Source organism: Cucurbita pepo, chromosome LG11 (genome assembly GCF_002806865.2).
Source record: "Cucurbita pepo subsp. pepo cultivar mu-cu-16 chromosome LG11, ASM280686v2, whole genome shotgun sequence".
NCBI classification, from domain to species: domain Eukaryota; kingdom Viridiplantae; phylum Streptophyta; class Magnoliopsida; order Cucurbitales; family Cucurbitaceae; genus Cucurbita; species Cucurbita pepo.
This window is the reverse complement of record NC_036648.1, coordinates 7,713,373-7,725,345: the sequence shown is the minus strand read 5'-3', so window position 1 is coordinate 7,725,345 and position 11,973 is coordinate 7,713,373. Positions and strand designations below refer to the sequence as shown.

Here is an 11,973-nt window from a genome sequence, read left to right as displayed (position 1 = left end):
ACTCTTGGAATGCCTTTAATAGTTTCATTTTGAAGCTATATAAAGCCATATATGTTGTATTTGTAAGTAGACTTGGAAAATATAGTAAAAGAAGCATTTGTATTTTTCTTTAGCCAATGGCTAAGTTTCTTTGCAATTCTATGTAGTTTAGGTAGCATGTACAATTATTCAAGCTCGACATGATCAATCTTGCTTGTGGAATGATTTGAATCTCAAGCAAGTGTTCTTGCCTTGAGATATTTGATCAACAAGAATCATTCAAGCTAGACATGTTCGATCTTGCTTGTGGAGTGATTCGAATCTCAAACAATGTTCTTGCCTTGAGATATTCGATCAACAAGGTAATCCGAATCTTATTCCCCTTGTAGTGATTCCCACATATCATTTGGTATCAGAGCTTCAGCCTCAAGATCGGATATATATTTCCTTTGCATTTCTTCTCAATTTGATTTTTATTTATTTTTATCTTTTTAGTTTTTAATCGACCCATAGTTCAAAATTCAATCTTTACTCTATTTTAAATTTTGAGAGGTGAGAATGAGAGCTGCACTCATGAGAGAGTTTCGTGAGGTCATTCGTATTTCCATAACTTATTTTTTTGCAACAAAGTTTCATAAATAGATTCGATGACGAATCCTCTTGAAGAAGTGGAGAATGTGAGGCTATATAAAGGCATTCCAAGATTTGAACATTCATATGTAATAGTCATAATTAACGATTATGTAATTGTAACCTAAAGTAAATAAAAAATCTTAAAATACATTAATGAAATACAATAACTCTAAATTGTAATTCTTCACCCAAAATTTATAACGTGAAACTTCATTCTTCTTCAATGTAGCATGAATTGAAATATTTTTGATAATTTTAACAATATTTTCTTCACATCTTCATTCAAGTATATTGTATGATTGATGTCTCTTGATTCAAAACAGATCAGAACCTTGTTCTAGTAATTTTCAAATCCAAAATGTTGAAGGCTTGTTCTTGAGTTTACTAACTCCATTTCCAAATTGGCCAAAGCAATATTGTGGAGGAGATGTTCTTTGGCCAATTTGGATGTACATAAGATTCGTAGTCTATATTAGAAGATTGATCCGAGACACGTTTCACCATACTTGAAATCTAAGTTAATACTATAATAACAAACTATAGCTTTATCAAATTGAACACTTAAACTTGAAATATTATGAATGGATAATTATTTCACATAAAGAGTGTAGAAAAACCAATTACGTTATGTGTTATGTAGATCCATTGTCAAAGATAGATCTCAAATAGTGGAGCTATGATCATGTTAGACTGTTATATCTACTAACTTTCGGTCTATGATCATGTTAAACTGTTATGTCTACTAACTTTCGGTCTTTAAATGTGATTGGAGAAATGTTTATCTGAGAGACCTCCTTCTTTCTCTTTTTAATTTTAAATTGTCAAATTTGATTGAGAACCTTAGAATGTAAATTTAAGATGGAACGAAAAAGGAAAATATATATATATATATATATATCTTAGAAGACCTATGAAAAATATTTTTAAAAAGATTCACTATGTCCCCTTTTCTACGAGGGTCGAGTTATGAGGTATATTAGACATTGTATCATTTTTTTCGTTTCGTTGTTTATTTTCGACCATAATTATAAATGTTTAAAGTACATGGTATCATGAAATATTTTAAATGAATGTTTCGGCATATAATAAAACTCAGTATGTTTTATGTCATGCATGCCAACAACCCATGTTTTTAAAATGAAAATAGAATACCTAACCCAACATATAATCGCCTCAATTATTTGGATTGAGTTCGGTCAACAATTTTAAACAATTTTACTTAATTGTGTCAATTAAGGTGCGTTATGGCAAAAATCGCTTGTTGATTTAACTCGGATTCCAAATAATGCATTCTCAAATGATGGTAATTACCAAGGTGTGTAAATGAAACTTTTCATGTTCTCATTTTTGTAATGAGTCAAATAAGTTGAAGCATGCATAATTTAGTGAGAACAAAATTGTGAAAACAACCCAAATTATAGTCCCTAAATGTTAAATAAGATTCCATGCCCAAACTATGAATGTGCATCAATGTTACATTTTACAGACCCGAAGCACTAGAAGAGGTTACGTAACATTAAGATGGACACATATCGTGATCTTCAAGTCTATCGAACCTTCAATGAATAACGAATAAATAAACAATGGTTGATCGTATTCCGAATTGAAGACATTGACACTGAAATTGTACTGTTGGTTTAAAGATAATATTTGGGGTAATGGGACTAACTTCTGAGTTCTATGGTCGGTTCAGAATATTCCATTAGGTTTCTATCAATCAGTCGATTCAGAAGATTCCAATGGGCTCACCAAAATATTCCTCAACATCTATATCCATCTTTACCTGATATGACCTTCAATGTTCCTCCTTTATCATCTAACATTATTCTTCTTTCTCAACCCTTTTCTAATTCATTTTCTATAACAGCCCAAGCCCGACCCGGCCGATTGATCTTCCAATATGCTAGTTTCAACAACTCTCGTTCTCTACACTTCTTTCTAGCTGCTTGGCCTATAGTAGGTATCTGGTTCACCGCTTTAGGTATTAGCACTATTGACTTTCAACTTAAATGGTTTCAATTTCAACCAATTTGTAGTTGATAGTCAAGGTCGTGTACGTAATACCTGGGTGATATTATTAACCGTGCTAACCTTGGTATTGAAGTTATGCATGAACGTAATGCTCACAACTTCCCTCTAGATCTAGAGGCTGTTATTAACCGTGCTAACCTTGGTATTGAAGTTATGCATGAACGTAATGCTCACAACTTCCCTCTAGATCTAGAGGCTGTTGAAGTTTCATCTATGAGCTTTGGCAGATAGTGTCCTATTAAGGCTTTTCCTCAAAGTTTTAGAACGTGTTTACTAGGGAGAGGTTGCTTCATTCCACTCTCCAACTAATACAACATCTCACAATCCACCCCTAGGAGCTCAGCGTCCTCGCTGGCACATTACACAATGTCTTGCTCTAATACCATTTGTAACAGTCTTGCTCTAATACCATTTGTAACAGTCTAAACTCACAGCTAGGAGCTCAGGTTTTAAAATGCATCTAGTAGAGAGATTTCCACACCTTTTAGTCCCAACCAATATAGGATCTTTCATTTGTTCTCTATATTCTTTCACTTCCTATCAAATAAAATCGACAAATCATCCCTAGTGTTCTATTTGCAGGAAAAGGAAGGTAAAGGTGATAAGGTGGACCCATCTTACAAACAAAACAAGTTTGGAATCTAATCTGGTTCTTCAAGATAGGAATCACCGTAGTGTTCTTGTAATCTGTGAGGCCTTCTAGTTTGTTTCGAATTTTTATGATTTTGACTTAAAAAGAAGACACTAAAATTCCAGATATATATTAATAAAACAGCAGACAAGAACAGATAAGTAAAAGATCTATCATCACAAACAGAACAAAACAATCCAATGCCTTGCTTTTATTCAATAAAAAGAGTTTAGGACTCTTCCTGGAAACATTAGAGCACTTGGATTCGATTCGGCAACGAATTTCAACCTTGCAACCCAATAATGCCTGAAAATAAATAAAAAAAAAGACAAGAAATGATGTCAAACGGTTCAGAAATATGGTGAACGGCATATAACCTTAATAGGGCAAGGCCGGATGGAAGAACAGTATAAAAATTTCATGGTTTGAATTCGCATACCACAGGCTACTCTAGCACCAGCATTTCCAGTAGATAAGCTGAGTTCATGTCCACCTACATATCAAAAATTACCCAATTGATAAGATAATACATAAAGAGGCATGTTTGGGAACGCTTCAAGATACATTTGGCACACATTTTCGTTATTCTTGTGAGAGAACTATCCGACTTTACTACATTTCGGTTAAAAGAGTAACACATACAATATTAAATCCTAAGTAGGTGGCCCATCAACAACCCATGGTAGATAATACTTCATGATACTTTAAGCAAAAAGACACTAGTAAGAAGTGTTTAATAGCAAATATTTTACAATCTTAAAAGCACATTTGAGTGCAATCAATCACTCTACAAAAGCTTTTTCACAAAGCATTTTTAGATGTTTTGAAGTTTTTCCAAAGCACCTAGCAATACTTAGAAACATGAAGAAAATTCAGTGAAAGATACCCTACTTATTTTCCTCTTACCTATCAGCTTATGCTTTTGAGAGTTTAGTGATAGTTAACATGGTTTTCGAGCACCGAGTCCTAAAATTGATCCCTACCATGTTATTTCCCCTTTGAATATTGATAGACAGTTGGTTTTGTGCTAATATCCAAACCCAACAACTGAGTTCTAACCGCCCCCAAATAATCATTTGAACTCTATTATATAATTGATCCAGTTCATACTTCTGTTCTATAAGCCTGTTCATGAGCCCCGCAGATGAAAGAAACTAAACAAAACATGGGAGATTATCACTATGGATTTTTTTGAAGAAAATAAATAATTTTCTGTGGAATAGCCTTACTAATTGACAATAATCTTCTTGAGTTAGGATATGGAAGATATAGGACGAGATACTATCAAGAATAGCTCAAAGGACTATCGAACAACAAATGCTTAGAGAAATTACCCTTGCCAAGATCGTCGGGGTCAGCATGGACCACAACAGCCCTTCCGATAATGGAGTTAGGTCCAGAGAGAGGAATCTGCATGTAAAATCTAATGTTAACACAAAAAGGAGGAAGAACCATATTGTTTTTCCCTAACAAAATTAATTAAACAGGGGCAGCATCAGGAAATACCTGGTTATCAGTAATGGTAAAGCTAGCCTTTCCTGTACACAACGTTGAAAGTGTTAGTATTCAACAACTAAATAAATAGAACAAGATATGAGAGCCAACATCAGATTAGGTACATATCAAAGAAAATCTAAGATAAGAACATATTCTTACAAATATAGCCTCAACAAGTATAATATAAGGGGGTTATGCCAAAAAGGAAATAGAACATAACACAGCAAGAATTGAACTTATTCTATGTGAAGCGTACCATCTTCACCAACAGTAATGTTCCCTAAATCACCAGCATGGCGATTCTCGTCCTCGGGAGCACCATGCTGTTTTCCAGCAGGGTTGAAATGTGGTCCTGTAAGTATATTGAGAAATTTTACTGCCGAGATCTAATAAAAAAAAATTCATGCTGGATAAAGGACGGCATCTATTTTCAACTGTTTGACAAACATCTAAATTACTTCAAAGTAGAGAGGTCATGAAAATATCCTAAATGTCAATAGCAATACCAGTTGACATGCAGCCGTTGGTTGTGTCACCCATGGCATGAACATGGAATCCATGAAGCCCAGCCTTGAGACCAGAAACATCGCCCGTAACCGTGGTTGGACCTGAAACAATTTCAGTCTTAAGTACAAGACAGAGAAGAAATGAACATGAGAAGCACATATGAAACCAATCACCATATTACCATCTCCTTCTTGGGAGAAAAAGATAGTTCCAATAACACACTCGCTATTTCCAAGAACAGCCACAGCCTTCACCATCTTTCCTGTGATCTAACACACTAACGAAATTAGACAACTAAGAAAAACACGAAATCAACGAAAGAAATCAGAAACTTAAAAAATATGACACCAGATCACGATCTATTTGCAAAACATGCATTTTGACATTTCATAACTCTAACTCATGTACGGAAATGACTCAAATAATTTTTGGTAAAAAAAAACTGCAACTTCATCGAGAGAAGTAAAAGAATGAAATCCAGCCTTACCTTAGAAAAGGACTCCAATTCAAAATAACAAGAACAAGCTCATAATTATGCGAGCTGTACATAAAATCTGGACCGATTATGATGAATACCACAAGTTTCGTACTATCTCAAATCACGTAAAGTAGCAATCTAAAGTTCCAAATAGTCAACGTTATGGAATCATTAAGGTAAAATTCGGTACAACTATCATAGTTTTGATCGGCATCAAAGAGTACAAAAAATCACACTGTTACAAGCGATGAATCAAATCATTTCGAAATTTGAGATGAAACTAGATATCATATCATCCAAAAGAAGATCATCACAATAACAACTGAATCAAGGTAAAATTTCGGAAGAATTACAGCCAAGACATCATCACAACAAAGGAGATAATACAGCAAAAATCAGATCAGATTTCAGTAAAGCGATGGATCTGAGAAACAAAGAATCATGGAAGAAACGAGAGAAAGAGAGGAAGGCTCACCTCAGAACACCCCTTGGACGGCTGAAAGAAAGGTCGGGAGATATTGAAGCAGTAGAAGACTCTAGAAGTTGAAAAGCCTTAGGGCTCTTGCAGTTTATATATAGAGGACAAGCGGTGGTGTGGTTGTTCGCTCCATTACTATTCTTCAGGGGTACTTTCGTAATTTCCTATTCAGAGTAGTTACCAACCCCTCTCCGTAACCGCCCCCATAAGTGTGGTATACTCACGTGAGTCACGTGAGCAGCCATGGCTTATCTCTAATTTTACATTACCATCTTTAGAGATTACCATTTTTGTCCCCAAAGTGTAAAATTAGAGATGTCTGGAAGTTTTGTCGTCTCGTTCTTGCCACGTGTCTCTTTTTTTTTGTTTCTGCCAAATTTTTTATTTATTTTTATTCTAGAAGGTAATTTTTTAATATTATTATTTTTTTTAAAAATAATTATTTTTTATTTTTTATTTTTTAATATAATTTTAATTAATAAATACTAAAAAAAAATTCTAATAAATCCATATATTTCCTAAGAAAATATTAGTATCTCGAAATTAATTAATTTATTTTTTTAATATATATATATATATATATATATATATATATATATATATATATATATATATATATATATATATATAAATATATATATATATATATATATATATATATATATATCAAATTTTGAGTTGATTTGGATAGTTCAGTTGAACTGGCCGTATCATCGTTTTCTTCCTCTGAACAGGAAGAAGATGCGCATTTTTCGCATCGTCGCCATCTGAAACTCGACCTGTACAGCCACATTACAGCGTTTCTCTCCTCGATTTCTTCGTGAAACTTAAAGATGGATGTTACAAGAAAGGGCTAGGGATTTATTTGATAACTTCTCGTGGATCGTAGCCTAAGATATTCGCTACCATAGTTCATCCAAAATCTGATTTATCGCGTGTATATATATATATATATATATATTGAAAATATATTTATATTAAATGGGGTGGGAATATAATCTCATCTTCAGTCCCATTTATCTTACTGTAAGAAAGTGTTTCTTACTCCTCCGTCAAATGGGTCGGGTCTTATCTCTTGGTTGATCTGAATTTTGTACGAGGAGGTGTTAATTTATTAGAAGAGTTCTTGTTTCAACAAAAGCTTGGATCGTTCAGCTGAGGATTTAGAGTTGTCTTATCAATGTTCGTTAAAATAATTAAAATAACGTAGAATCCTTACATTTATCTAACGGTAAGAAAGTGTTTCTTATTCCGTCAAATGGGTCGGGTCTTATCTCTTGGTTGATCCGAATTTTGTATGAGGAGGTGTTAATTTATTAGACGAGTTCTTGTTTCAACAAAAGCTTGGATCGTTCAGCTGAGGATTTAGAGTTGTCTTATCAATGTTCGTTAAAATAATTAAAATAACGTAGAATCCTTACATTTATCTAACGGTAAGAAAGTGTTTCTTATTCCGTCAAATGGGTCGGGTCTTATCTCTTGGTTGATCCGAATTTTGTATGAGGAGGTGTTAATTTATTAGACGAGTTCTTGTTTCAACAAAAGCTTGGATCGTTCAGCTGAGGATTTAGAGTGTCTTATCAATCTCCGTTAAAATAATGAAAATAACTTAGAATCCTTAAAATAAAATAGGTGAAAAATGGATTACTTTTAGTTTCTCAATTCTCAAAATTTTCCCTTTTTAGCTGAATCTTATCACTACTATCATTGTTGCTCGTTATTGTCTTTCTATCAATCATTAGTCATTGCTTTATCATCATTGTTGTACCCATTCGGTAAACGAATGATTCGCTCATGCCCCAAATTTGGAACCATTGTTCAATGCTCGTGTAGTGTTCATGAAATTGATGAATCGAGTATTCAATAACTGTTCAAAAACGTTTCTTATTGTGTTTATAGATGATACTCTGGTATACTCCAAGACAGACCCGTAACACAAGTTACACCTCAACAAAGTTCTAACGATTTTAAGGGAGAATAAACTGTAACGCCCCAGATCTATCGTTAGCAGATATTGTCCTCTTTTGGGTTTCTCTTTCGGGCTTCCCCTCAAAGCTTTAAAACGCGTCTGCTAGGGGAAGGTTTCCACACCGATGATTTTTTCTCCTCCCCAACCAATGTGGGACATCACATAAACGATATCCCAAGTTCTCCAAGTGTGAATTTTGGTTACAAGAGGTATCGTTCCTAGGATATATGGTGGCCAAGTATGGAGTTTTAGTAAACGTTGCGAATGTTGAGGCAGTAACACAGTGGGACTATCCTACTACTGATGTCGAGGTATGCAGCTTCTTGGGACTAGCAAGTTATTATCGATGTTTTGTACGATTTCTCCAAAATAGCCTTGTTACTCGTGAATTTGTTATGCTCAATAATAATAATAATAAATAAATAAATATTCAACCAGAAAAGTGTTTAGAATAAAGAGGAGAACATATAATAAATAAATAAATAATAAAATATATTAAATTTGGGATATTTTAAAATTGAGTTTATCTCCTCGTAACTATCCAAGCTAGATCATAATCTCTCGACTTTATCTATTGAGGGCAATCTATATAAGGAAAGGGAGAATATCTTTATTAGGGGTGTACATTTAACCCAACAACCCGACAATTCGGACCAACTCAACCCCAACTATAAGGGTTAGGTTGGATTAGCATTTCGAGTAGGGTTGGGTTCATTTTTTTGAACCCGAACTGAATTGGTTCGATTTCAGACTCGTGGATAAAACCTTCGGATTGACCCGAACCAAATAAAAATATATAAATTATGTTATGAATGTTTTCGTATTAATAAGCTTACTAGAGTGGTATCTTGCCAGAGTCGTATTAATAGGTTTGGTCACACCTTATTGCAATTAAAATATTTTATAGTATGTTTATTTTTGTTATATATAATATTTTTAAACTAATCATTTTTATTGTTTATTTAATTGGATAATTCTTACATTTTTTTTTTTTACTTTAATCAATTCTCAAGAAATGTCTGTATTTAGCTGTCTTTAGTTTTATGACAATGTTGAACTATGTTAATATGTTACCATTTTCGCCTGTTGTTTTTTTTATGTGAATAATTACATATCGTTTTGTGTTTGTTTTGTTTGTGAACTTTTAATATATTTTATCTAAGATTGTATCCGAATAATTATAAATTGTGGATAAATAAAACTTTAAAAAAAATGTTTGACAACTCGACAACCCAACCTGAATCCAACCAACCCAAACTTTTGGGTTTGGTAAAAAAAAATCTCTTAACCCAACCCAACTCGGACCATATACACTCCTAATCTTTATATCTCGCAACTAAAATATATTTCACAACGAACTTTATATCTCACTCGAGTGGTAGGGTGTATGTAAATCATACCCAACTTGTCTATCAGAAAAACAAATTGCTTAGACGGTGTATGTCAATCATACCTAATTTATCTATCAGAAAATCAAATTGTTGTCTTCCAAAGCTTAGCAAAAACTTGATCACGACACATTTGTTTGCTTTGTAGACTTCCAATAAATAAATGAATTTGTCAGGAATATGCAAAACTGGAAACCTGAATTTCCCGGGAATGCAAAACTGGAAACATTGGTTTACATTTTAGACTATTTGCATAAATGATTTACTCCGGGATCGGTAATTTTATCTCATTTAATTTGATTGAAATAAGTAAATATCTTGGCTGATCATTCTTGTTCATGCATAAATGATTTACCGGATTGGTAATTTGTCCCATTTAATTCGATTGTAACAAGTGAATATCCTGCCCGATTAAAATGATGAATATAATAAGGATGTGTTAAATCAACATTCGAAAATTTTGATCCAAAATCGATGTTCCCTCTTAATCACTTGGAGGTTTTGGACACTGTCCTTCCATATTATATCGTTTCTGAGCAATTTTTGACGTGATTTGAAGCGTTTTAGGTCAATATGGCTACTGTTTAACAAATTTAAAATATTATGAGCAAAAGTTTGGATTAACTGATGTCATTCAGTGAATTAAATCCTTAATATGTCCTAACACGATGTCATGGTACTCCACACGTGGGTTGGATTCTAGGAATAGGATCACACTAGCATTAAGGATATTTAGTGACTTTGGCTCATACTAACTAGGTGAGTAGACTCACTGTTGGAACGCCTTCAGGTTTGGTTGGATGACTTAAGTGATGTATGAAAGACACGTACTTTGTGGGCCATTTACGTGTCATTTTCTGATGCCATGATATGGTTATGTGATGCATGTACTTCCAGTATGTTATGTCGTGTTCATGTTATGCTTATGAGACATCGTTAAACCATGTATAGATAAGTACTATGCATCAAAGCTTAGGGGTGTACATGGTCCGGGTTGAGTTGGGTTGAGAGATTTTTTTGACCCAACCCTCTATTCGGGTTGGGTGTCGAGTTGTCAAATTTTTTTTAAGTTTTATTTATCCACAATTTATAATTATTCGGATACAATATTAGATAAAATATATTAAAAGTTCACAAACAAACACAAATAAATCTATAATTATTCACAAAAAAAAAATCAATAAACGAAAATTTTAACATATTAACATAGTTCAACATTGTCACCCATATTTCTTGAGAATTGGTTAAATAAGAAAATATAAGGATAGATAATCAAATTAAATAAACAATAAACAATAAAAATGATTAGTTTAAAAATATTATATATATATAGCAAAAATAAAAATACTATAAAATAAAATACATATTTGAGTGTCGTTAGAGGAGTTGAGGTACCACTCTGGCAAACCTATTAATACGAAAAAATTATATATTTTATTTAGCTCGAGTCAACCCGAAGGTTTTATCTACGAACCTGAAATCGAACCAATTCAGTTTGGGTTCAGAAAAATGAACTCAACCCTACCCAAAATGCTAATCTAACCCAATCCAATCCTTATAGTTCGGGTTGGGTTGGTCCGGGTTGGGTTGGTCCGGGTTGTTAAATTGTCGGGTTGAATGTACACCCCTATCAAAGCTTACCAAAAAAAAAAGTAGAGCCCAAGAAATAACCACTAAAACATAGATTCGAGCTTAAACTATGATTGCATGTGTCTGTATTTTCCTGACGCCAACAATAAAATTATTATTTTTTTTAGATTTAAATTAGTTATTTTTTTATTTGGGCCCATTGTAAGCCCATATTATAAATTAGTTTACAGACTTTTCATTGAAATTGGGCCGATATCTTGTTTATGAAGCCCATACTATAAATATCGAAACCCTAGTTCTTAGTGAAGGCTAGCTATAAACCATCGCTAAATTCATTCCGCGTGTCTCGTCTCTTTTCTTCTGCAGCGGCATCTTCTTCAGCACATCCAACTCCGGCGGTGCAACTTCGATACGATGGTAAAATTCTGGTCTACTTTTTCTATTTTTGGTATCTGGAATTACAGTTTGGTGTTTTATGTTTTTCGTTTTGATTAATCTAGGCGCCAAAGAAGGATAAGGCTCCTCCACCGTCTTCCAAGCCTGCTAAATCTGGCGGAGGGAAGCAGAAGAAGAAGGTCACATTCTTCAAACTATATCTTTTACTTTATTTAAATTCATAGCTGTATCATATAGTAGGTGAACTGTATTTTGAATCATGCCGGAGTTATTGTTAGGAATGAGGTTATTTCAACTCTTTATTGAAGTATTTGGTTCTCCGAATGTTTCTCTGTTACAAGTGGTGTAGATCTTGTTTTTTTATGTTTGGATACTGCTGAGGCTATTTTTGGGAAT

At 33.5% G+C, this 11,973-nt stretch overlaps 2 protein-coding genes and 1 long non-coding RNA gene across 5 annotated transcripts in view; 1 reads left to right on the top strand and 2 right to left on the bottom strand.

Moving 5' to 3' along the window:
* Positions 1 to 2,355: 2,355 nt before the first annotated feature.
* On the bottom strand, positions 2,356 to 2,960 carry LOC111804790. The gene is made up of 2 exons (XR_002816576.1): positions 2,782 to 2,960; positions 2,356 to 2,703 (listed from the first exon to the last, which is right to left on the bottom strand). It is a non-coding gene; the product is annotated as an uncharacterized LOC111804790 (long non-coding RNA).
* A 421-nt stretch (positions 2,961 to 3,381) lies between these two features.
* On the bottom strand, positions 3,382 to 6,321 carry LOC111804775 (superoxide dismutase [Cu-Zn]). Of its 3 annotated transcripts, none has more exons than XM_023689566.1 (8): positions 6,232 to 6,321; positions 5,460 to 5,547; positions 5,278 to 5,379; positions 5,028 to 5,123; positions 4,781 to 4,812; positions 4,609 to 4,684; positions 3,714 to 3,767; positions 3,382 to 3,580 (listed from the first exon to the last, which is right to left on the bottom strand). In XM_023689566.1, the coding sequence occupies exons 2-8, from the start codon at positions 5,533 to 5,535 to the stop codon at positions 3,558 to 3,560; spliced, it is 459 nt and encodes a 152-aa protein (XP_023545334.1). In that variant the 5' UTR covers positions 5,536 to 5,547; positions 6,232 to 6,321; the 3' UTR covers positions 3,382 to 3,557. The 3 variants fall into 3 exon arrangements, with proteins under 3 accessions (XP_023545334.1, XP_023545337.1, XP_023545336.1); XM_023689569.1 differs by having other exon boundaries at positions 5,460 to 5,540; positions 6,232 to 6,320; XM_023689568.1 differs by lacking the exon at positions 6,232 to 6,321 and adding an exon at positions 5,766 to 5,800.
* Positions 6,322 to 11,480: 5,159 nt separating this feature from the next.
* The window catches only part of LOC111804782 (40S ribosomal protein S25-2-like), a 2,597-nt gene continuing 2,104 nt past the window's right edge, over positions 11,481 to 11,973 (top strand). Inside the window, exons 1-2 of the mRNA XM_023689575.1 lie at positions 11,481 to 11,598; positions 11,682 to 11,756. Of these exons, the coding sequence (XP_023545343.1) occupies positions 11,596 to 11,598; positions 11,682 to 11,756 (78 nt within the window). The 5' untranslated portion in view covers positions 11,481 to 11,595. The remainder of the gene's footprint in view (positions 11,599 to 11,681; positions 11,757 to 11,973) is intronic.